A 24235-nucleotide genomic window follows, 5' to 3' on the forward strand; every position below is an offset into this window, starting at 1 on the left:
CAGCGCCAACTTCCCGGTCTTATATCTTGGTAAGTACTGGTCCTAAATTTTTTTTTTTTTGTCTTATACCACACACAAAATTGTCCTCTTTAATTTAAAAAAAAAATATTTTTTTTATTTTTCAAAATATTCAGAGCGCTACGCAGGTGAACGTAGATCTACGTTTGGAGAGTTTAAGGGTTAATGTTGTTGATCCCCAAGCACAAATTCCATGGGTGAGATAAGGGTAGATGAGTGAGTGATACAGTGCAAGGAGAGTTGATTTTGGAACATAGTACCATATCTTTGATAGTACAGTGGAACCTCAAATATCGAACTTTCTTCGGTCCAGAAGGCTGTTCGAGTGCCTTTACCGAATGAATTTATTCCCATCAGGAATAATGTAAATTAGATTAGTACATTTCAGACCCTCAAAAATACACTTATAAAAGCACTTACAAAAATACACTTACATAATTGGTCGTGTTGGGAGCAGTTCGATTTTTGAGGTTCCACTGTATGCCTACTGTCTTAGAGATTTTCTTGGAAATTTGTTGTATATGGGTCTGGAATTTAAGGCTACTGTCAAGGTGGATTCCTAGGAATTTTCCCTCTGTGTGTCTTGTGATGGGTGATCCTTTAGTGTTATGTTAAGTGGAACATTTGTGGCTCTGTTTCCAAACTGAATGAAATAGGTTTTGTCAGTATTGAGTGTAAGCTTGTTAGTCATCATCCAGGTAGATACTTTCTGCAATTCAGCACTAAAGATTTTAGAGAGCAGAGGTAGGTTAGATATTGGTCTATAGTTATTCAAGTCTGTTTGATCTCCCCCTTTGTGGATCGGGCTGACCCTCACTATTTTGAGAATTGACGGGAAAGTGGAGGATTCGATGGATTTGTTAAAGAGCGTTGCAATAATTGGTGACAGTACTTGAGAAGCTTTTATGTACATAAAAGGTGGTAAGTTATTTATATCTCCTGCCTTGTTTTTAAGAGTGTTGATGATGAGCGAGACTTCTGCTGGGTTCGTTGGAGCTAAGAATTTTGCTCGCTAGATTCTTTCCTATGGTGGAGAAGAAAACGTTGAGTCTGTTTGCTGTTTCAGTTGGTGGGAGTAGCTCATCTGATTTTGTTAATTTGAGTGTTTTGTTTTTGGATATCTTTTTAGTTCCTAGAATTCTAGATAGGGTTTTCCAGGTCTTTTTCATATCACCTTTTATGTTATGTAATCTGTTCTCATAATAGTTTTTTTTTTTTTGGCCTTATCTGGCTGTTAAGGATTGATGAGTAACGTTTAGAACAGTCTCTGGTTATTTGGCCCATTCTGTACTGTTTTTCATATAGGTGCTTTGTGTTAATGGTTTTAAGGATGCTGGGTGTTAGCCAGGGACTGTTTAGTCTCTTAGCTGTGATCTGTTTGGTTTTTTAAGGGTAATGCTTGTTATAGAGGTAATTTTTTTTTTTTTTTTTTTTTTTTTTTTAGAAAATTAATACATTCATCAGTATCTGTATACGTTTCTGTCTCATTATTCCAATCGATGTTAATCATAGGTGTTATACTGTTATTAACTGCTGTCTCATTATGTAGTCTGAAGGTAACTTTAGTAGTGTCTTGGTTATTAGAAAGGTAGGGTAGTGGTCCGTGGTGTTGTCTGTGATTATGCCTGAAGTCTGAGCTCCTTGGATACAAAACCTTTACCCCCTCCTTCCAACCTTTCCTAGGACGACCCCTACCCCGCCTTCCTTCCACTACAGATTTATACACTCTCCATGTTATCCTGCTTTGCTTCATTCTTTCTACATAACCAAATTGCCTCAACAACCCCTCCTCAGCCCTAGGAGTAACTCCACACTTCCTTCTAATCTCCAAACTATAATTTTTTTTGTATAATATTTGCACCAAGCATTGCCCTCATACACAACATCTCCACTGCCTCCAACCTCCTCCTCCTTGCAGCAACATTCCCAACCTGTGCTTCACACCCATATAGAAGAATTGGTACCACTATTCTCTCATACATTCCTCTGTTTGCCTTCATGGAAAACGTTCTTTGTCTCCACAGATGACTCATTCCCACCACCCTCCTTTTTCCCTTCATCAGTTCTATGGCTCATCTTGTCTCTCATATACCCATTCACCGACAGGTGCACTCCAGAAGATCTGAACACATTCACTTCCTCCATAGCTGCAGCCATAGCAGAATTTACTGTAGCAGTAACAGCTGCAGTTGTAGTAGAATTAACAGAGACATATGTGATTCCTGTACAGTATAAGGCAAGAGTTTCTTTAAATTCTGATTGTAGTTTCCTATTGTATGCTGATCATTTCATGTAGGGGGGCCCTGCAAGTAGAATAACAGAAGTACAGCAAAGAGACACATTCACTCTCGTTTCAGCAACTAGCGTCCCCGTGAGCAAGGCAGGTCACCAGTCTCATCTCCTGGTAAATACTATCCCAGTTCCGACATCAGGAGCAGCAATGGCACGTTTTGCTCATGCCGCCCAGTCTCCATCCAGTGTGGTATCCAGACTTTCCAAGCATGGTGATCAGCCACAAACTGCAAACATTCTGGCACTGAGAATGCAGCCTCAGTCACAGCTAGCAAGTAACCATCCAAAAACTTCTCTCTTACTGCCAGCAGAACCAACACTTACATCAGTAAGTCCTTGTCAGGAAGCATTACATAAATTTTTTGACAGCATTCACAGTCAACTTTCAGAAGTTCCATATTTAATTTTGTCATTTTAATTCAGTTGTCTATACAGGAAGTCCTCAACTTACGATCACATGGGGGATCTCCTGAATTGTGTATAATATTCATAATACAGGAAGTTTTCAAGTTATGAACACATTGAGGACCTTCTGTATTGTGTAAAATAATAATATACACAAAAATAACATAATAATGATATGCACAATACAGAAGATTCTCAAGTTGTTTGTAAGTCGAGGACTTACTGTAGTTAAAAGTCTATTATTGACAGCTGATAGTAATAGAATTAAATTTGGGATGTCCCAAATTTTTATTTGTTATATTCCACTTGTATATTACGTATTGTCAACTTTTATGGTGCTTCTATCATATTCTTTCCTAACTTGAAATTTATTAAAATTATTTGCTGCTGTTAGTAATTAATTTTTTCAAAGCTCTTATTTTGTATAACTAATTTTTGTTCTCTTGTTGCAAACATTGTTTTCAGAACTTTAAGAGTCATATCCATATATTTTAGAGCAATAGTAATCAGTTGTGTGGAAAATTTGATGAAAATTTGTTTTTCAGACTTGTTTCCACCTATTCCTGGTTGCTTGATTAAGCTCTAGTGCACACTGTATTTCTTTTTCCATTTTCTTTTGAAACAGACTTTCTATATAATTTATTTATTTATTTATTTATTTATTTAATGTATTCGCAAACAGTACATTGAGATTGTGTATATACAATAGTGGGTTGCAATGCAAAGAGAGCCTCTATTATGCCTTTGCATTATGGGCCAACTTAACATTATTGGCTTACATTCTACTTAATACTAAGGAGTAGTGTATCATAGTTGTACTGTACAGTAGGAAAGTAATTATTTCATAGTTGTACAGTAGAATATTAATTATAAATGAATCAAAATTTGTATAATACAAAGATTTTTTTTTTTCAACAAACCGGCTGTATCCCACCAAGGCAGGGTGGCCCAAAAAGAAAAACGAAAGTTTCTCTTTTTAAATTTAGTAATTTATACGGGAGAAGGGGTTACTTGCTCCTTGCTCCTGGCATTTTAGTCGCCTCTTACAACACACATGGCTTACGGAGGAAGAATTCTGTTCCACTTCCCCATGGAGATAAGAGGAAATAAACAAGAACAAGAACTAGAAAGGAAATAGAAGAAAACCCAGAGGGATGTGTATATATACATATATATGCTTGTACATGTATGTGTAGTGTGACCTAAGTGTAAGTAGAAGTAGCAAGACGTACCTGAAATCTTGCATGTTTATGAGACAGAAAAAAGGACACCAGCAATCCTACCATCATGTAAAACAATTACAGGCTTTCGTTTTACACTCACTTGGCAGGACGGTAGTACCTCCCTGGGGGTTTGCTGTCTACCAACCTACTACCTAGATAATACAGAGATATATGTATTTATATTCTAAAATGCTTTTGCGAAAAACAATGATTCAATTATATTCCTGTCAACAATGGATAAAAGGTTCAATGTGATTGTTTCAGTTACGATGTGGGAGTACATAGGTGAGTAAATGTGTACTGAGTATTTAGCATTTAGTCCAGGGTGATTAAGTGGCTTTTGAGAAGAGTCTTAAATTGATTTTCAGACTGGGTTAGTTTAATATCTTCTGGTAATAAATTCCATATTTTGGGGCCCTTTATGTGCATCGAGTTTTTACACAGTGTGATATGGACACAAGGTATATCAAAAAGAGATCTGTGTCTTGTGTTGTGGTCATGTGTCCTGTTTAGGTTGGTGAGGAAAAGTTTGAGTGGGGGGTTTATATTTGCATGTATTGTTCTGTGTATGTAGTAGGCACATGAATAAGTATGGATGTTGTTAATGGTAAGCAGATTCAGACTTGAAAATTGGTGGAGTATGCTGGCGGGAGTGGGAATTTGTTACCATTCTTACTGCTGCCTTTTGCTGGGTTACTAGGGGTTTTAGGTGATTTGATGTTGTTGATTTAAGCATTGTAGAGATAGTAGAAGTTTTGGGAATTATTAAATAATATTGTGGTAACTCAGGTGAAACAACTGCAGCACTCAGTTTTCAGTCAATAAATGTATACTTCTCTTATTCACACGTTCTCACTCATTCTAAACAAGTAAATTACACTGTTTGTCTCCTACTAAGGCATTCAATCTCTGTCTCTCTGGAAGTATGCTGACATCACAGTCAGATTGCTCTCTGATTGTCACAGCCCCACACCTCCTTCAAAATGCAGGCACTACCTTTTCTTCCACCATGGCTCAAATCCAGCTAACTGGTTTCCCCTGAATCCTTTCATATAAGTCACTCTGCTCGCACTCCAACAGTATGTTCATTAAAAACCACTTTTCTCTTTTCAGTTCTATCTAATTTGCTCACACAAACCTGCTGGATGCTCAAGCCCCTAAAACTCAAAGCCTCTTTTAGCTCACTTCCTCCAGCCATTTCTGTAACAATCCCTACTCCTACTTTCCATTCACTCCAGATTTATACACCCTTTTTGTCAGCCTATCCCTCTCCGTCCTCTCTATGCTTCCAATAACTCAAAAACCCCTCCTCAGCTCCCTTGGTCACCCCATATCGCCTTTTAATTACTATGCTCTAAATTCTCTGCATGATACTCATACCACATATTGCTCTCCAACATGAAATCTCCACTACCTCCAACCTCCTACCTCCTCCTCACTGCAGCATGCAAAACCCATGCCTCATACCCATATAAAGAGTTGGTACCACTGTACTCTGGAACATTCCCTTTTGCCTCCATGTGAATACAGTGGTACCTTGACTTACAAGTTTAATTCGTTCCATGACCGAGCTCGTAACTCAGTTTGCTCGTATGTAAAATAACTTTTCCTCATTGAAATTTATTGAAATGCCATTAATCCGCTTCAGCCCCCAAAAAATCACCCCAATTTTTTTGTTATGGGTTTTTAACCCTTTCAGGGTCCGTCCCGTAGATCTACGGCTTTACGTTCAGGGTCCAAACCGTAGATCTACGCCATGAGCTCAGCTCACTCTGATAAACTGTGAGTGGTACATTTGGGCCTAGATATGAGAGAATACATCTATGTGGTATGTGTGCACCACATAAAACAGATCCTGCAGCACACTGTGTATAATGAGAGAAAAAAACTTAAATCATGATTTTTCGATTAAAACAGCAACTTTGCAGTGTTTTTTCGTATGTTTTTTATAGTTGTATTTGCGATTTCTTGGTCTCATTTGATAGAATGGAAGACATATTACAGAAATAGAGATGATTTTGATTGGTTTTAGCACTGGAAATGGCTTGAAACCGAGCTGAAAGTAGCGGAAATGTTAAATTTTTGCCGATATTCAAGAGTAAACAAACGACCTCACACGTCTAATACACGTCAGCTGGTGGGTTTAATATACATTCACAAATATGGTGATGATATTTATACAATTATTACAGTATTGCATAACAGTAAATCTTCTATTTTTTGGTGTGAATAAAAATTCATTATGTGAATAAAAAATCAAAATGGAATTTATTTGTAAAGCCTCAAAACATAACTAATGAACAGAGGAAACGTTAGTTTAGTGCCAGGAATGCCTACATTGTTTATTCTGGACCCTATTTTGAAATTGGAATATTTTGAACTTTGTGTTAAATTGGCCAAATTAACAATTTCCGATCACTTTATTTTGTAGTTGAAACAGTTGACTTGGCGATTTCTTGTGCTCAATCGATAGAATAGAAGTAATACTAGTGAAATAGCTAAGAATTTGGTTGATTGGAATAATGTAATTGGCCTAAAATGGGAGTCAAAGTCGGCAAAATCGCCGATTCGTAAATGTCGCTGACACATCAAAATTCGCGAGAGCATAATTTCGTCAATTTTCCACCAAATTTTGTACTTTTTGTTTTATTACCTTCACAAAAAGATTCTCTACGATTTCATAAGAAAAAATAACAAATTTTTTTTTTGAAAATTCTTGGACACTGGTGCGTGACTCCAGATTTGGGCCTTGGACCCTGAAAGGGTTAAATAAGAAAAATGTACGCATTTATAAATAAGAGATATTGTATAAAAACATAATAAAAGAGAATGTAAAGAAATAAACTGGTTTTATAAAGTGTATTTACCTTGGAGATCGGATGACTTGGGCTAATGAAAGATGCTGGCGGAGGTGGAGGGTGGTAAAGATAGGCAGAGGAGATTGGAGGATTTCGTTTAGTTTCGTGCTTTTTCAGTCACTTTCATTCGTCATAAACTCTGTCACTTAATCGCTTAACTTACTTGCTACACTCCTAATGCTACACTTTATCGCTGAACTTAATTGCTACAATTTTTTTAAAATTATTTTTCACTTTCACTGATTTTTGCTTTTTTCGCCACACTTTCCTCACTTTCATCTGCAGGACATTTCAATAAAAACCTGTCCAAGGAGGTTTGTTTCATCCTATCTTTCGGAATGTTTCAGAAATGTTTTAGGCAATCGTCATTAACCCTTTCAGGGTTGGTGCCGTACTAGTACGGCTTACGCGCCAGAGTTGGTGCTGTACTAGTACGCATAATTTCTAGCGGCTTCAAATTAAGTGGGAAACAGCTGGTAGGCCTAGATGTGAGAGAATGGGTCTGTGTGGTCAGTTTGTGTGGTAGGAAATAATTCGAGGACCGGTGGTGCATTGTGGGAATGCCATTTTAGTACACCTTGCTCACCATGCCTCGCGGTAAGAAATTCCTCTCTCCTCGGCGAATTGGAACACTTTTGTTCCCCAGTGACAGCTCTAATACAGATGGAAGTGTCAGTGAAGATGAGTTTCGAGGTTTTGATGAGGTTGTGACCGAAACTAATGACCATAATACCAGTAATAGTGAGGAAAATCCAGATGACCCTCAACCTTCCACCTTTGGTGCTGGGCCGTCTTGTTCACGTTCAGTTGTACCAGAACGAAAGAGGAAACTCGTAGTTTCCCATATCCAGGACTCGGATGTGAGCAATGGTGATGATAGTGATAGTGAAGATGAACTCCAAGCTCTTGAAAACAGTTCCAGTAGTGAGAGCGAAGTAGAATATTCTCCAGTGAAACGTCAGTATATACAACAGTATATGTGCTCTGATAGTGTGCCATGTGCTGTTCCAAGGGGAAGGAGTAGTACATCTCGGAGTACATCCCATGGCTGTACAACAGGAACAGATAGTGAAAATGAAGATGATAGTGTTGCAATTGGGATGGAAAATGTGCATGCATCTGTTGGTGGTAGTGGTGGTGCCAGCCGTGAGGCACCAGCAGTGGGCCATGCTGCCACCCACGCCACTGACTCAGCTGAACTACAACAAAGGCCACCATTCCCCACCTACCCACCACACCAACATCCACAATCACAACCTCCATAACCACAACCACCTGTCAGTATCCAGTACTCACCAGCAGACTGCACCTGGGATTGGCAGGAAGCTGCCAATTTTGTTCCCAATCCCCATCAGTTTGATGAAAGTCAAAGTGGAATACGGCCATCTTGTACACTTGGGAACAATGCCAATGAACTGGAATGTTTCGAGTTATTCTTTGACGAACCCCTGATGGAAATTATTGTCAGGGAAAGCAACAGATACTTCGATTACACCATGGCAAACGCAATACTTTTCCAAAAATCATGTCTACACCAGTGGAAGGAGACAACTTTGGCTGAGATGTATCTTTTGTTTGCCACAATAATGGTTATGCCACATGTGTATAAGCACAGTGTCAAATCATACTGGTCGACAGACCGCCTGATTGCAACCCCAAGTTTCAGTGACATTATACCAGTGAATCGATTTGTGCTGCTGCTATGTATACTACACTTCTCAGACAAAACCAGGCCTGACAGAAACGACAGGTTATATAAGATTAGGAATGTGTTTGTGTATCTGAAACAGAAATTCACTGCATTTTTATCCCTTCAGGAAGCTTGTTATTGATGAGTCTTTGATTCTGTTCAAAGGAAGACTGTCATTCAAGCAGTATATACCAAGCAAATGGAAACACTTTGGTATAAAATTGTTTGTGCTTTGTGATTGCTACAGTGGTATTGTATTGGATATAATTGTGTACACAGGAAGCAATACATTGCAATATACCAGGAAGTTACTGGGTATCTCTGGTGATGTGATTAGAACAATGATGGAACCATATCTTGGTAAGGGGCATATATTATATACTGATAACTGGTACACAAGCCCCTTACTCAGTGATTTGGCATGTACACCCAACTATTACAGTGGACTGTTATTTAGCATGGTAGTTACGTTCCTGAAAATGCCCTTTCAGGTGAAGTCGTGTTAATTGAACTGAAGAACTTATGGGAAAAATAGGGTTACGTTCTTGGGAGCCCCAAAACTTTTTTTAGACCAACAGATCTTGCAAAAATAAAAGTGAACATGCAATTGTAGTTCATTGTTGTGATATATTACTGCTTAAGACTACAAATGCAATAGAAATACAGTAGGGCCCCACTTATATGGCAGGTTAGGTTCCAGGCTACCGCCGTAAAGCGGAAATCACCGTAATGGTGAACACCCTCTTTTTTCCTTATAAATGCATACAAATACTAGATAATAAGTTTACACTAATACAGTGGACCCCTGGTTTGCGATATTAATCCGTTCCTGAGAGCTCATCGTAAACCAAAATTATCGGAAAACGAATCAATTTTCCCCATAAGAAATAATGGAAATCAAATTAACCCTTTCAGGGTCCAAGGCCCAAATCTGGAGTCACGCACCAGTGTCCAAGAATTTTCAAAAAAAAAATTTGTTATTTTTTCTTATGAAATCGTAGAGAATCTTCTTGTGAAGGTAATAAAACAAAAAGTACGAAATTTGGTGGAAAATTGACGAAATTATGCTCACGCGAATTTTGATGTGTCAGCGATATTTACGAATCGGCGATTTTGCCGACTTTGGCTCCCATTTTAGGCCAATTACATTATTCCAGTCAACCAAATTCTTAGCTATTTCACTAGTATTACTTCTATTCTATCGATTGAGCACAAGAAATCGCCAAGTCAACTGTTTCAACTACAAAATAAATTGATCGGAAATTGTTAATTTGGCCAATTTAACACTAAGTTCAAAATATTCCAATTCAAAATAGGGTCCAGAATGAACAATGTAGGCATTCTTGGCACTAAACTAACATTTCCTCTGTTCATTAGTTATGTTTTGAGGCTTTACAAATAAATTCCATTTTGATTTTTTATTCACATAATGAATTTTTATTCACACCAAAAAATAGAAGATTTACTGTTATGCAATACTGTAATAATTGTATAAATATCATCACCATATTTGTGAATGTATATTAGACCCACCAGCTGATGTGTATTAGACGTGTGAGGTCGTTTGTTTACTCTTGAATATCGGCAAAAATTTAACATTTCTGCTACTTTGAGCTCAGTTTCAAGCCATTTCCAGTGCTAAAACCAATCAAAATCATCTCTATTTCTGTAATATGTCTTCCATTCTATCAAATGAGACCAAGAAATCGCAAATACAACTATAAAAAACATACGAAAAAACACTGCAAAGTTGCTGTTTTAATCGAAAAATCATGATTTCATTTTTTTTCTCTCATTATACACAGTGTGCTGCAGGATCTGTTTTATGTGGTGCACACATACCACATAGATGTATTCTCTCATATCTAGGCCCAAATGTACCACTCACAGTTTATCAGAGTGAGCTGAGCTCATGGCGTAGATCTACGGTTTGGACCCTGAACGTAAAGCCGTAGATCTACGGGACGGACCCTGAAAGGGTTAATCCGTGCAAGACACCCAAAAGTATGAAAAAAAAACTTTTACCACATGAAATATAAAGTTTAATGCAATAGAATAATTACAATAACAACAATAACAATAGAATAATATGTAACAAAAGAATAATTGACACTTACCTTTAATGAAGATCTGGTGATGATTGATGGGATGGGAGGAGGGGAGAGTGTGGATGGTGTTAGCATTTAGAAGGGGAATCCCCCTCCATTAGGACTTGAGGTAGCAAGTCCTTTTCTGGGGTTACTTCCCTTCTTCTTTTAATGCCACTAGGACCAGGTTGAGAGTCACTGGACTTGTGTCGCACAACATATCTGCCCAATTCAAGAATTATGTGGATTAAAGTAAAGGTTGGATGCGAGAAGTGGGTCATAATAAGCGTGTATGCACCTGGAGAAGAGAGGAATGTAGAGGAGAGAGAGAGATTTTGGGAGATGTTAAGTGAATGTATAGGAGCCTTTGAACCAAGTGAGAGAGTAATTGTGGTAGGGGACCTGAATGCTAAAGTAGGAGAAACTTTTAGAGAGGGTGTGGTAGGTAAGTTTGGGGTGCCAGGTGTAAATGATAATGGGAGCCCTTTGATTGAACTTTGTATAGAAAGGGGTTTAGTTATAGGTAATACATATTTTAAGAAAAAGAGGATAAATAAGTATACAAGATATGATGTAGGGCGAAATGACAGTAGTTTGTTGGATTATGTATTGGTAGATAAAAGACTGTTGAGTAGACTTCAGGATGTACATGTTTATAGAGGGCCCACAGATATATCAGATCACTTTCTAGTTGTAGCTACACTGAGAGTAAAAGGTAGATGGGATACAAGGAGAATAGAAGCATCAGGGAAGAGAGAGGTGAAGGTTTATAAACTAAAAGAGGAGGCAGTTAGGGTAAGATATAAACAGCTATTGGAGGATAGATGGGCTAATGAGAGCATAGGCAATGGGGTCGAAGAGGTATGGGGTAGGTTTAAAAATGTAGTGTTAGAGTGTTCAGCAGAAGTTTGTGGTTACAGGAAAGTGGGTGCGGGAGGGAAGAGGAGCGATTGGTGGAATGATGATGTGAAGAGAGTACTAAGGGAGAAAAAGTTAGCATATGAGAAGTTTTTACAAAGTAGAAGTGATGCAAGGAGGGAAGAGTATATGGAGAAAAAGAGAGAAGTTAAGAGAGTGGTGAAGCAATGTAAAAAGAGAGAAATGAGAGAGTGGGTGAGATGTTATCAACAAATTGTGTTGAAAATAAGAAAAAGTTTTGGAGTGAGATTAACAAGTTAAGAAAGCCTAGAGAACAAATGGATTTGTCAGTTAAAAATAGGAGAGGAGAGTTATTAAATGGAGAGTTAGAGGTATTGGGAAGATGGAGGGAATATTTTGAGGAATTGTTAAATGTTGATGAAGATAGGGAAGCTGTGATTTCGTGTATAGGGCAAGGAGGAACAACATCTTGTAGGAGTGAGGAAGAGCCAGTTGTGAGTGTGGGGGAAGTTCGTGAGGCAGTAGGTAAAATGAAAGGGGGTAAGGCAGCCGGGATTGATGGGATAAAGATAGAAATGTTAAAAGCAGGTGGGGATATAGTTTTGGAGTGGTTGGTGCAATTATTTAATAAATGTATGGAAGAGGGTAAGGTACCTAGGGATTGGCAGAGAGCATGCATAGTTCCTTTGTATAAAGGCAAAGGGGATAAAAGGGAGTGCAAAAATTATAGGGGGATAAGTCTGTTGAGTATACCTGGCAAAGTGTATGGTAGAGTTATTATTGAAAGAATTAAGAGTAAGACGGAGAATAGGATAGCAGATGAACAAGGAGGCTTTAGGAAAGGTAGGGGGTGTGTGGACCAGGTGTTTACAGTGAAACATATAAGTGAACAGTATTTAGATAAGGCTAAAGAGGTCTTCGTGGCATTTATGGATTTGGAAAAGGCGTATGACAGGGTGGATAGAGGGGCAATGTGGCAGATGTTGCAAGTGTATGGTGTAGGAGGTAGGTTACTAAAAGCAGTGAAGAGTTTTTATGAGGATAGTGAGGCTCAAGTTAGAGTATGTAGGATAGAGGGAAATTATTTCCCAGTAAAAGTAGGCCTTAGACAAGGATGTGTGATGTCACCGTGGTTGTTTAATATATTTGTAGATGGGGTTGTAAGAGAAGTAAATGCGAGGGTCTTGGCAAGAGGCGTGGAGTTAAAAGATAAAGAATCACACATAAAGTGGGAGTTGTCACAGTTGCTCTTTGCTGATGACTCTGTGCTCTTGGGAGATTCTGAAGAGAAGTTGCAGAGATTGGTGGATGAATTTGGTAGGGTGTGCAAAAGAAGAAAATTGAAAGTGAATACAGGAAAGAGTAAGGTTATGAGGATAACAAAAAGATTAGGTGATGAAAGATTGGATATCAGATTGGAGGGAGAGAGTATGGAGGAGGTGAATGTATTCAAATATTTGGGAGTGGACGTGTCAGCGGATGGGTCTATGAAAGATGAGGTGAATCATAGAATTGATGAGGGGAAAAGGGTGAGTGGTGCACTTAGGAGTCTGTGGAGACAAAGAACTTTGTCCTTGGAGGCAAAGAGGGGAATGTATGAGAGTATAGTTTTACCAACGCTCTTATATGGGTGTGAAGCATGGGTGATGAATGTTTCAGCGAGGAGAAGGCTGGAGGCAGTGGAGATGTCATGTCTGAGAGCAATGTGTGGTGTGAATATAATGCAGAGAATTCGTAGTTTGGAAGTTAGGAGGAGGTGCTGGATTACCAAAACTGTTGTCCAGAGGGCTGAGGAAGGGTTGTTGAGGTCGTTCGGACATGTGGAGAGAATGGAGCGAAACAGAATAACTTCAAGAGTGTATCAGTCTGTAGTGGAAGGAAGGCGGGGTAGGGGTCGGCCTAGGAAAGGTTGGAGGGAGGGGGTAAAGGAGGTTTTGTGTGCGAGGGGCTTGGACTTCCAGCAGGCATGCGTGAGCGTGTTTGATAGGAGTGAATGGAGACAAATGGTTTTTAATACTTGACGTGCTGTTGGAGTGTGAGCAAAGTAACATTTATGAAGGGGTTCAGGGAAACCGGCAGGCCGGACTTGAGTCCTGGAGATGGGAAGTACAGTGCCTGCACTTTGAAGGAGGGGTGTTAATGTTGCAGTTTAAAAACTGTAGTGTAAAGCACCCTTCTGGCAAGACAGTGATGGAGTGAATGATGGTGAAAGTTTTTCTTTTTCGGGCCACCCTGCCTTGGTGGGAATCGGCCAGTGTGATAATAATAATAATAATAATTCTAGCGGCTTCAAATCAAGCAGGAGAAAGCTGGTAGGCCCACATGTGAAAGAATGGGTCTGTGTGGTCAGTGTGCACCATGTAAAAAAAATCTTGCAACACGCAGTGCAAAATGAGAAAAAAAAGACTGAAGTTTTTTGGATTAAAATGCCGACTTTGAGGTGTATTTTCGCATAGTATTTATTGTTGTATTCTCGTTTTCATGGTCCCACGTGATAAAATGGAAAACATATTGCAGAAGTAGAGATGATTTTGATTAGTTTCACGATGAAAACGACCTTGAAATTGAGCTCAAATTAGCGGAAATGTTCAATTTTTACCAATGTTCAAGAGTAAGCAAATCACACCACACGTCCAGTACACATCAACTGGGGAGTCTAATATTCTTTCACTAGTGCACTGATTATTTATACCATTTTTACAATAATGCAGTAGTCTGCATAACAGTAAATTTTGTATTTTTTGTATGAATAAGAAATCAAAATAGAAAGCAATAGTAATATAAGAGGGGCCTAGCCCTTTCAGGGTCCAAGGCCAAAATCTGAAGTCACGCACCAGTGTCCAAGAAATTTTGAAAAAAAAAAAAAAAAAAAATTTCTTACAGAATTAAAGAGCATATTTTTGTGAAGGTAATAAAACAAAAAAAATTAGAATCTGATCATTACTTACCGAGATACAGTGCCAAGAAGTTTATAGAAAATGATGTGGTGGCGGCAACATCGACAAATTCCACATACGCGTATTATATTATTTTGTTGTTTTAGTTGTTTTTTCTTTTCTTTTCCAATATTTTTCTATTCTTACTAACATTTGGGGCCTGAGAGACCAATACAGTGGACCCCCGCATAACGATGGCATCACATAGTGATTAATCCGCATACCGCTTGCTTTAATCGCAAAAATTTTGCCTCACATACCGCTTAAAAACCCGCTCACTGATTTTCATCCGAGACGCGTCCAATGTGCGGCCTGAGCCACGCTCACATGTTCCGCCGGTGGCATTGTTTACCAGCCAGCCTCCGCGGTAACATCCAAGCATACAATCGGAATATTTCGTATTATTACAGTGTTTTCGGTGCTTTTTCTGGAAAATAAGTGACCATGGGCCCCAAGAAAGCTTCTAGTGCCAACCCTACAGCAATAAGGGTGAGAATTACAATAGAGATGAAGAAAAAGATCATTGATAAGTATGAAAGTGGAGTGCGTGTCTCCGAGCTGGCCAGGTTGTATAATAAACCCCAATCAACCATCGCTACTATTGGTGGTACAGCTGCTGCTGCTGCTGCACTGTCAGCTGCTGCTGCTGCTGCACTGTCAGCTGCTGCTGCTGCTGCACTGTCAGCTGCTGCTGCTGCTGCTGCTGTAGCATCGTCTGCTGCTGCTGTAACATCGTCTGTTGCTGCTGTAGCGTCGTCTGTTGCTGCTGTACCACCGTCAGCTGCTGCTGCTGCTGTAGCATCGTCTGCTGCTGCTGTAACATCATCTGTTGCTGCTGTAGCATCGTCTGTTGCTGCTGTACCACCGTCAGCTGCTGCTGCTGCTGTAGCATCGTCTGCTGCTGCTGTAACATCGTATGTTGCTGCTGTAGCATCGTCTGCTGCTGCTGTAGCATCGTCTGTTACTGCTGTACCACCGTCAGCTGCTGCTGCTGCTGTAGCATCGTCTGCTGCTGCTGTAACATCGTATGTTGCTGCTGTAGCATTGTCTGCTGCTGCTGTAGCATCGTCTGTTGCTGCTGTACCACCGTCAGCTGCTGCTGCTGCTGCTGTAGCACCGTTGTTGGTGTGGCTTATTGAGAATACCAAGAAACAATTAACCCCAGAGGATTTGCCACCCAGGATAACCCAAAAAAGTCAGTGTCATCGAAGACTGTCTAACTTATTTCCATTGGGGTCCTTAATCTTGTCTCCCAGGATGCAACCCACACAAGTCGACTAACACCCAGGTGAACAGGGAAAAATGCCTGGAACTAGTGCTCATATTGGTGAATTTAAAGCCAGCAAAGGTTGGTTTGAGAGATTTAAGAATCGTAGTGGCATACACAGTGTGATAAGGCCTGTTCTGGAAGAAAATGCCAAACAGGACCTACAGTACTCAGGAGGAAAAGGCACTCCCAGGACACAGTGTCTCATCAGTCATTGCTGCATCTTCAATAAAGGTAAGTGTCATTTATTCTTCATTTAGTAGACTAGTACATGCACAATATATACTGTGCATGTACTACTTTACTATTGTGCATGTATCCTTCTCTTTGTGTGTGGGAAAATGTATATTTCATGTGGTAAAATTTTTTTTTTCATACTTTTGGGTGTCTTGCACGGATTAATTTGATTTCCATTATTTCTTATGGGGAAAATTCATTCGCATACCGATTATTTCGCATAACAATGAGCCCTCTTGCACGGATTAAAATCGTTATGCGGGGTCCACTGTACTGTATATAATTGATATATATATACTCACTGTATTGAACACAATAACCGCACTAAAGTTATTATCATATTATTATTGTTTATCACTGTTGTTTATTACAATAAACATGCACAAATATTGTATAATACTAATGTTCTATCATATATTTACATATTTACAATCACTGGACATGGTTTTAGAACTGCTGGAGCTTGTGGAACTCCTTGAAACAAGGCACCATGCACAGAGGCACCTTACATTCCTCACACATAAGCCGAGTGTCTTTGCGTCTTTGTTGCCGTCGTTTTGTTTGTGCACAGACAATTCATCTCTTCTGAGCAAATTTCTTTTGAGTTGAAGGAAGCTGTATTATGAAATGATCACCTTCTCTCCTCAAACGCTTGGGTATATTGTGATGAATTCGAGGACCATGTTGTATTGCAGGTGTTGTTACCTGGTACTTCATTATGAGTTGTCTGACAACAGACAAACAAAATTCACCATACGGTGGTCTGTTACCAGTCTTTATTTGGTACATATTATATGCATTGAGCATTGAAATGTCCATGAGATGGAAGAAAAGTTTCATGTACCACTTGTAACTCTTACGAACACAGTCAACAAAACCAATCTGCATGTCACACTTGTCAACCAAGCGCATGTTTTGTGTATAATCAATCACTGACACTGGTTTTCGAATACGTTCATTAGTCACTCGATCAACTTTGCCATTGTCTTGCATTTCATTATGGTGAATGGTTGTCAACAATGTGACATCTTGTTTGTCATGCCACCGTAATGCCATGATGTCATTGGCAGTAAACACCTGCACGTCATCACCACGAACACCTGCGTTGAGCCTGGGCATATGTTTACGATTAGAACTCACTGTGCCACACACATCTGTCTTGTTCACTCGCATGAAATCACTGAGTAATGGGCTTGTGTACCAGTTATCGGTATATAATGTATGGCCCTTACCAAGATAAGGTGCCATCATGTTTCTCACTACGTCACCTGAGATACCCAATAACATCTTGGTATCTTTCAATGTTTTACTACCCGTGTATACAACAATATCCAACACCAGGCCACTGTCACAATCACAGAGTACAAACAATTTTATACCAAAGTGGTTCCTCTTGCTCGGTATATACTGCTTGAATGACAGTCTACCTTTGAACAAAATCAAAGACTCGTCAATTACAAGATTCTTGAATGGATAAAAGTATATCCTGAACTTTTGTTTGAGATACATGAAAACATTTCTATTCTTGTATAACCTGTCACTTCTGTCAGGCCTGGTTTTGTCAGAGAAGTGCAACATACGTAACAGTAAGATACACCTGTTCACTGGTATTATTTCACTGAAGGATGGGGTACAAATTAGCCGATCTGTGGACCAGTATGCTTTTATATTATGCTTATAGACGTGAGGCATAAGCATTATTGTTGCAAAAAGCAAATACATTTCTGCAACAGTCGTCTCTTTCCACCTGTGTAGTCTTGACTGTGGTGATAAGATCGTATTTGCCATGGTGTACTGAAAATACTTATTACTTTCCCTGACAATAATTTCCATCAATGGCTGGTCAAAGAATAATTCAAAGAATTCCAGTTCATTTGCCGTGGTTCCAAGGGGACAGGTAGGTAGAATTCCACTTTGAGAGTCATCAAAGTGGTGAGGGCTGGGAACAAAATTGGGATTTTGCTGCCAATCCCAGATACGGTTTGCTGGTGGATACTGGACATCATAGGCTGGTTGTACGGGTGGTTGTGGCGGGCTGGTGGGTGACGCTCCGCTTTGTCCTTGAACTGACGAGTCAGCAGCGTGGGTCTCCGCGTGGCACAGTGAGTCACGCATGGCGGTGCCACTACCACCACCAGCACCACTAACACCATCCACTGATGCCTGTGGCCCATCCATGCCAAGTGTAGCCACATCATCCTCTCTATCACTACCTAAAACGGGTGTAGGGCCACGGGATGTACTCCGGGATGTACTCCGGGATGTACTCCGTCCCCTGGGCACAGCATAGGGTACACTACCCGAGCGCATGCGGTGGCGAACATACCGACGCTTCACTGGTGAATATGTTTCCTCACTATCACTACTCGAATGATCGTCGATCGCAATAAAATCACAATCCACGTCAGAATCATCGTCATTACTGAAGTCAGAGGCCTGGCCACAGGAAAATATTAGTTTTCTCTTACGTTTAGGAACACCCGACCGTGAGTCACGAGTGCCCACACCAGAGGTAGAAGGTCGAGGATTGTCGGGGTTTTCTGCACTATTATCGATATCCTGGTCATTATTTTCGGTCACTAACTTATCAAAGCTGTAGAATTCGTCTTCATTTCCACTTCCATCAGTGTCAGAACTATCAGACAGGAAGAGGAGAGTCCCAATTTTCCGGGGAGTGAGAGCTGACTTGCGACGAGGCATGGTGAACAAGGGTGACTGAGCCGGCGTTCCCACAATGCTATGCAGGCGCCTAGATTTTTTGTTTACGGCGCACACCCACGGTGCAGACCCATTCTCTCACATGTAGGCCTATGAGCGCTTTCGCGCTAAATTTGACGACGCTAGAATTTTGGCGTAGATCTACGGTTTGGACACTCACCAAAAAGCCGTAGATCTACGGGACGGACCCTGAAAGGGCTAGAGACATGACTGATGAACAGAGGATATGTTATTTTAGTGCCAAGAATCTCTGCACTGTTTATTCTGGACCCCATCTTTTTTAATTTGCGTGAAGTTGGCCAAATTGCCAATTTCTGACCACTTTATTGGGTAGTTCAAATCAGTAAATGGATGGTTTCTTGTACTCAATTGATAGAAAAAATGTAGTTCTAAAGAAATAGCTATGAGTTTGGTCAACTGGAACAACAGAATTGGCCAAAAACAGGTCTCGAAGTCAGCAAAATTGCCGAGACCACTAACTTCGTGGGAGCATAATTCCGTGAGTTTTCAACCAAATTTCATAATTTTGGTGTCATTACCATCGGGAAAAGATTCTCTATCATTTCATAGGAAAAAATAATTTTTTTTTTTCCAAAAATTTTGCGACATAGAATGAGAGTTTCAGAAAGGGGCTTGCGACAGTCAAAGGGTTAAACGACAGGTTAAGTTCCAGGCTACCATCAGAAAACGGACATCGCCAGAAAGCAGAACGCCATTTTTTCACTTATAAATGCATATAAATGCCAGATAACAAGTTTACACTAACATATATTAAATTAGCAATAGAACTAGGCATAAAAACTATAAAAAGTAAAATATACACACGGTACACTCATTACATACCTTAAACTACATGTATTCTTAATGTAGGGTGAGATGTGAGTAGTATTTATTTATAGGAAGCCAGGTGTGGGAGGTATGGTAGCCAGCCAAGGCTAGGCCACTCACACATAATATACTACGACATTTAACCCTTTGAGGGTTGACAGGCCCTCTCCGAAACTCGTTCTCAGGGTCGGCCAAATTTAAAAAAAAAAAATTATTTTCTCTTATGAAAAGATAGAGAATATTTTCCCGATCATAAGGACACCAAAAGTTTGAAATTTGATGGAAAACTTACGGAATTATGCTCTCGCAAAGTTAGCGGTCTCGGCGATGTTTACGAATCGGCGATTTTGCCCACTTTGAGCCCCATTTCGGCCAATTCCACTGTACTAGTCGACAAAAAACATGAATATTTCGCTAGAACTCCATTTTTTCTATCGAATGGGTGCAAGAAACCACCCATTTATGAAATTCAACTATCCAGAACAGTGGTCAGAATTTAGCAATTTTGCCAATTTCACACAAATTTCAAAAGATGCCAATTTCCGAATAGGGTCCAGAATAAACAAGAAAGACATTCCTGGCACTAAAATGACATTTCCTCTGGCCATTAGTCACGTCTCAAGGCCCCTCTTATATTCTTTTGCTTTCCACTTTGAATTTTTATTCTCACAAAAAATATAAGATTTACTGTTATGCAGACTACCGCATTAGTGTAAAAAATGGTATAAATATTATTGGTGCACTTGTGAAAGAATATTAGACTCACCAGTTGACGTGTATTGCACGCTTGGCATGATTTGTTTACTTTTGAAATTTGGAAAAATCGAACATTTCTGCTACTTTGAGCTCAATTTCAAGGTACCTTTCATTGTAAAACCAGTCAAAATCATCTCAATTTCTGTAATATGTCTTCCATTCTATAAAATGAGACCAAGAAAACTAGAATACAACAATAAATACCATACGAAAATACAGTACAAAGTCGCTGTTTTATTCCAAAAAGATGGTCAAAGTTTTTTTTTTCTCATGATGCACTGTGTGCTGCAGGATTTGTTTTAGACTGTGCACATTGACCACATAGACCCATTCTTTCATATGAAGGCCTACCAGCTTTCTCCCACTAGATTTGAGGGCGCTAGAATTTAGGCGTACTAGTACGTCAAAAACCCTGGGTCGTAAGCCGTACTAGTACGTCCGAAACCCTCAAAGGGTTAAAGATCCCCAGAGCGATAAAATGCATATACAGTGCACTCATTACTTACCTTAAAATATTTGTAGTCTTAATGTAGGGTGAGAGGTTAGTAAACAAGGTAAAACGAATAAACAAGAGAGAGATAACTAGTAAATGAGAGGAGAGAGATGCGGAGTTAGGTAAACAAGCAGACGAATATGTGTGGTTTTGGTTCATACATGTCCGTCTACACCTAGCATCTCATATTAATGTTAATTTATTCTACTGTGGGCTGTATTTATCATGTTTATATGTTACTTTGCATGTTTATTGTATAAATTTGAAAAACATATCATAGATGGATTAATGAAAATGTTTATATCAACATAATATATGACATTTAATGAGCCTCAGTGATTATTTTTGCATATTATTATTATTATCATTATTAATATGGCGTCCTCAATACTAATAAGACACTTCGTGAATTTTATTTGCACCTGCATGCCAGCACAGTGTGTAAGATTATTTAGGTACAGGTACATGTAAGTATAATTATCAGAGCATATATAGAACATGAAATACCTTTAAAACACTTGAAATTCTGGAAAGTTTCCAGGCATGATGGGGAGACGCAGTACTCACAGAGCTCACGGAGAATGTAAACAAATTGGTTGGGGCGTTTTTACCATGTTAGAAAGTCAGGTGGAGGGAGCCATATAGCGAGTTTTGGTCATAATTTGAAATGTCTGTATTAGTGGTGCTCTACCATATATACTAATCACTTTAATGTTAGAATTCCATATCAATATAGACTGAATTGAATAGATATTGCACTTCCATGATTGCATATCTGCAAGTCTCTTCAACACATTTTTCTGGCCTCAACACTCATTCTCATTTTTATAAATTTATTTAATTCATCATTATGTACAAAAATGGTAAAAATGCAGTTTTTACTGTATATCTAAATAATGCTGTTCTATGCACATTTTTTATACAAATTAAACAAAATAACAAGAGTTTACAATATTACTGACTATTTTAATCATTTCAAATAACACTGAAGTAATGGTAGTTCTTCTCTTGTGAGAATTTTTAAGAGACTTTCCGAGCCCCACTAGTGTGAGTCCTTAGGGAAAGTTAGCTGTATAATGGTTACAGTGGTCCTCAGACCTGTACTGCCTTTATATGGCAATATTTTGTGCATTGAGTACCAAAACCAAATGATGTTCGAGTGCTTCTCTTTAACCCTTTGACTGTCGCAACCCCCAATCCTGAGGTGTCTCCTGGTGTCGCAAAATTTAAAAAAAAAAAAATTATTTTTTCTTTTGAAATGATAGAGAATCTTTTCCCGATTGTAATGACACCAAAAAAATGAAATTTGATGGAAAACTGACGGAATTATGCTCTTGCGAAGTTAGCGACCTCGGCGCTGTTTACAAATCGGCGATTTCGCCCACTTTGAGCCCTATTTTCGGCTAATTCCATTGTTCCAGTCGCCCAAACTCATAGCTATTTCTTTAGAACTTCATTTTTTCTATCGATTGAGTACAAGAAACTGCCCATTTACTGATTTCAACTACCTAATAATGTGGTCAGAAATTTGCAATTTGGCCAATTTCACGAAAACTAAAAAATATGACAATTTCAAAATAAGGTCCAGAATGAACAATGCAGACATTCCAGGCTCTAAAATAACGTTTTCTTTGTTCATCAGTCACGTCTCCAGGCCCCTCTGATATTACTCTTGCTTTCTATTTTGAATTTTTATTCAAACAAAAAATATTAGACTTACTATTATGCAGACTACTGCAATGCTGTAATAACTGTATAAATAACATCAACCCATTCATGACTGCATATTAGAATGGCTAGTTGGACATTTATTGGACAATGGCATCATTTGTTTACTTTTGAACATTGGCAAAAATCAAACATTTCCCCTACTTTGAGCTCCATTTCTAGGTTCTTTTTATAGTAAAATCAATCAAAAACACCTCTATTTCTGTAATATGTTTTCCATTCTATCAAATGAGACCAAGAAAACGAGAATACAACCATAAATACTATACGAAAATAGACCACAAAGTCGGCATTTTAATTAAAAAAAAACGGTCGGAGTTTTTTTTTTCTCATTATGCACTGCGTGCTCCAGGATTTTTTTTATATGGTGCACACTGACCACACAGACCCATTCTCTCACATGTGGGCCTACCAGCTTTCTCCTGCTTGATTTGAAGCCGCTAGAATTTATGAGTATATATACGTCAAACACGGCACCTCGTAAAACGTATATATACGGCCGCGACAGTCAAAGGGTTAAGGGGCCTCCTTGCCGTGGTAAAGAGGCTATCGGTCTGAGGAATTGGACCTCTTGGTCTTCTTCCTCCGACTGAACCTAATTACCCCCCAATAATCCCTTCCCTATCCCTTCCTTCCCATACCCTCCCTTTTTTCCTTCCCTCCCCTCTCCCAACCCTCCCTTTTTCCCTGTCCCGTTTGTAGCCTCTGGGATCCTTCCCTCTGGCATTGCAATTTCTAGGTGGGGTGGTGGTGTGTTGGGGTTTGTCCCCCCTCCGTGAGGTCCTTCGGGGGTGGTGTGGTTTGCCGTGGAATCTGAATTGTCTGAGGATGCCTTACTCCCTTTCCGGTTTCCGGGTCATGGGCGGGGTGCCCTTCGGATGATGGGTGTATCTCCGGAAGCTGCCTGTCAGTTCTGGGGGGTGGCAGCCGAAGCAGGTATGCTTTGTGGTGGGTTTCCGACTGTCCTTTCTTTTGTCCGCTGAGGTAGCTCGGTAGATGTGAGGCTGCTATCCCAGAGCGTTGGTTTACTGGCGTGAAGGGTAGGATATGGCACGGGTTCCACACTGCATCTTCACCGCCAGTGAGCTCGGGGCCCTTTCGGATGAGGGGAGGAACTTTCGGCCCCTCCATGCCTCCTAGCGACTGTCCCTTCACTGTCCCTCTTTTTGTTTCTTCCCTTCTTTTTTTTTTTTCTTAAAATAACAAGAAAGGAGATATGGAAGATGCACCTATTATTATGGAATCTTCACCTAGTGTAACCCTTCATCCTCCCAGGCCCCATTCAGATCCCACACCCTGTTCTGACCCAGCTTCGGTATCAGACTATTCTCTCGACTCTTTTCATATTCCTGTACCTTCTGCCAGTGATGCTTTGTCACCTGCTTCAGGTACTGCGGCGTCACCCATTTCAGTTCATGCCGCTGCTTCTAGCACGACTTTCACAATGTGTCCGGCTTGCCCGAATATGGTTCGTCATTTCTTGGATTGCCCACTTCCCTTGGGTCAGACCGGTCACCCGCAGTTCTACTCCTAAGCATCCACGACAGCTTATTGACAACAGTTCATCAATGACTGCTCAAAAACGACCTACACGACACTCACTATCTTTGAATACCGGACTGACGAGTACGCAGTGGACAAAATTCTTTTCTTTACAAACAACATCTCAAACTGATTATCTTTCTGACCACGGAAATGGTAAAGCTCTTTTACAGCATGTTGGCCAAAATATATCTTTCCACGCTCTTTGAAGCGGAGTGCATGTTTTAACAGTGCAGAATTCAGAGTAAGCTCATGCCCTCTCCCACATCACTTCCATG

General features: G+C 39.7%; 1 protein-coding gene across 4 annotated transcripts in view; it reads left to right on the forward strand.

The window, feature by feature from the left end:
- Positions 1–24235, forward strand: part of LOC128684088 (streptococcal hemagglutinin) — a 184911-nt gene that overhangs the window by 114613 nt on the left and 46063 nt on the right. For all 4 annotated transcript variants that reach the window (XM_053770225.2, XM_070090845.1, XM_070090852.1 and 1 more), the window contains one exon: positions 2376–2638. In XM_053770225.2, the coding sequence (XP_053626200.2) occupies positions 2376–2638 (263 nt within the window). The remainder of the gene's footprint in view (positions 1–2375; positions 2639–24235) is intronic.

Source organism: Cherax quadricarinatus, chromosome 3 (genome assembly GCF_038502225.1).
Source record: "Cherax quadricarinatus isolate ZL_2023a chromosome 3, ASM3850222v1, whole genome shotgun sequence".
Classification (NCBI taxonomy): domain Eukaryota; kingdom Metazoa; phylum Arthropoda; class Malacostraca; order Decapoda; family Parastacidae; genus Cherax; species Cherax quadricarinatus.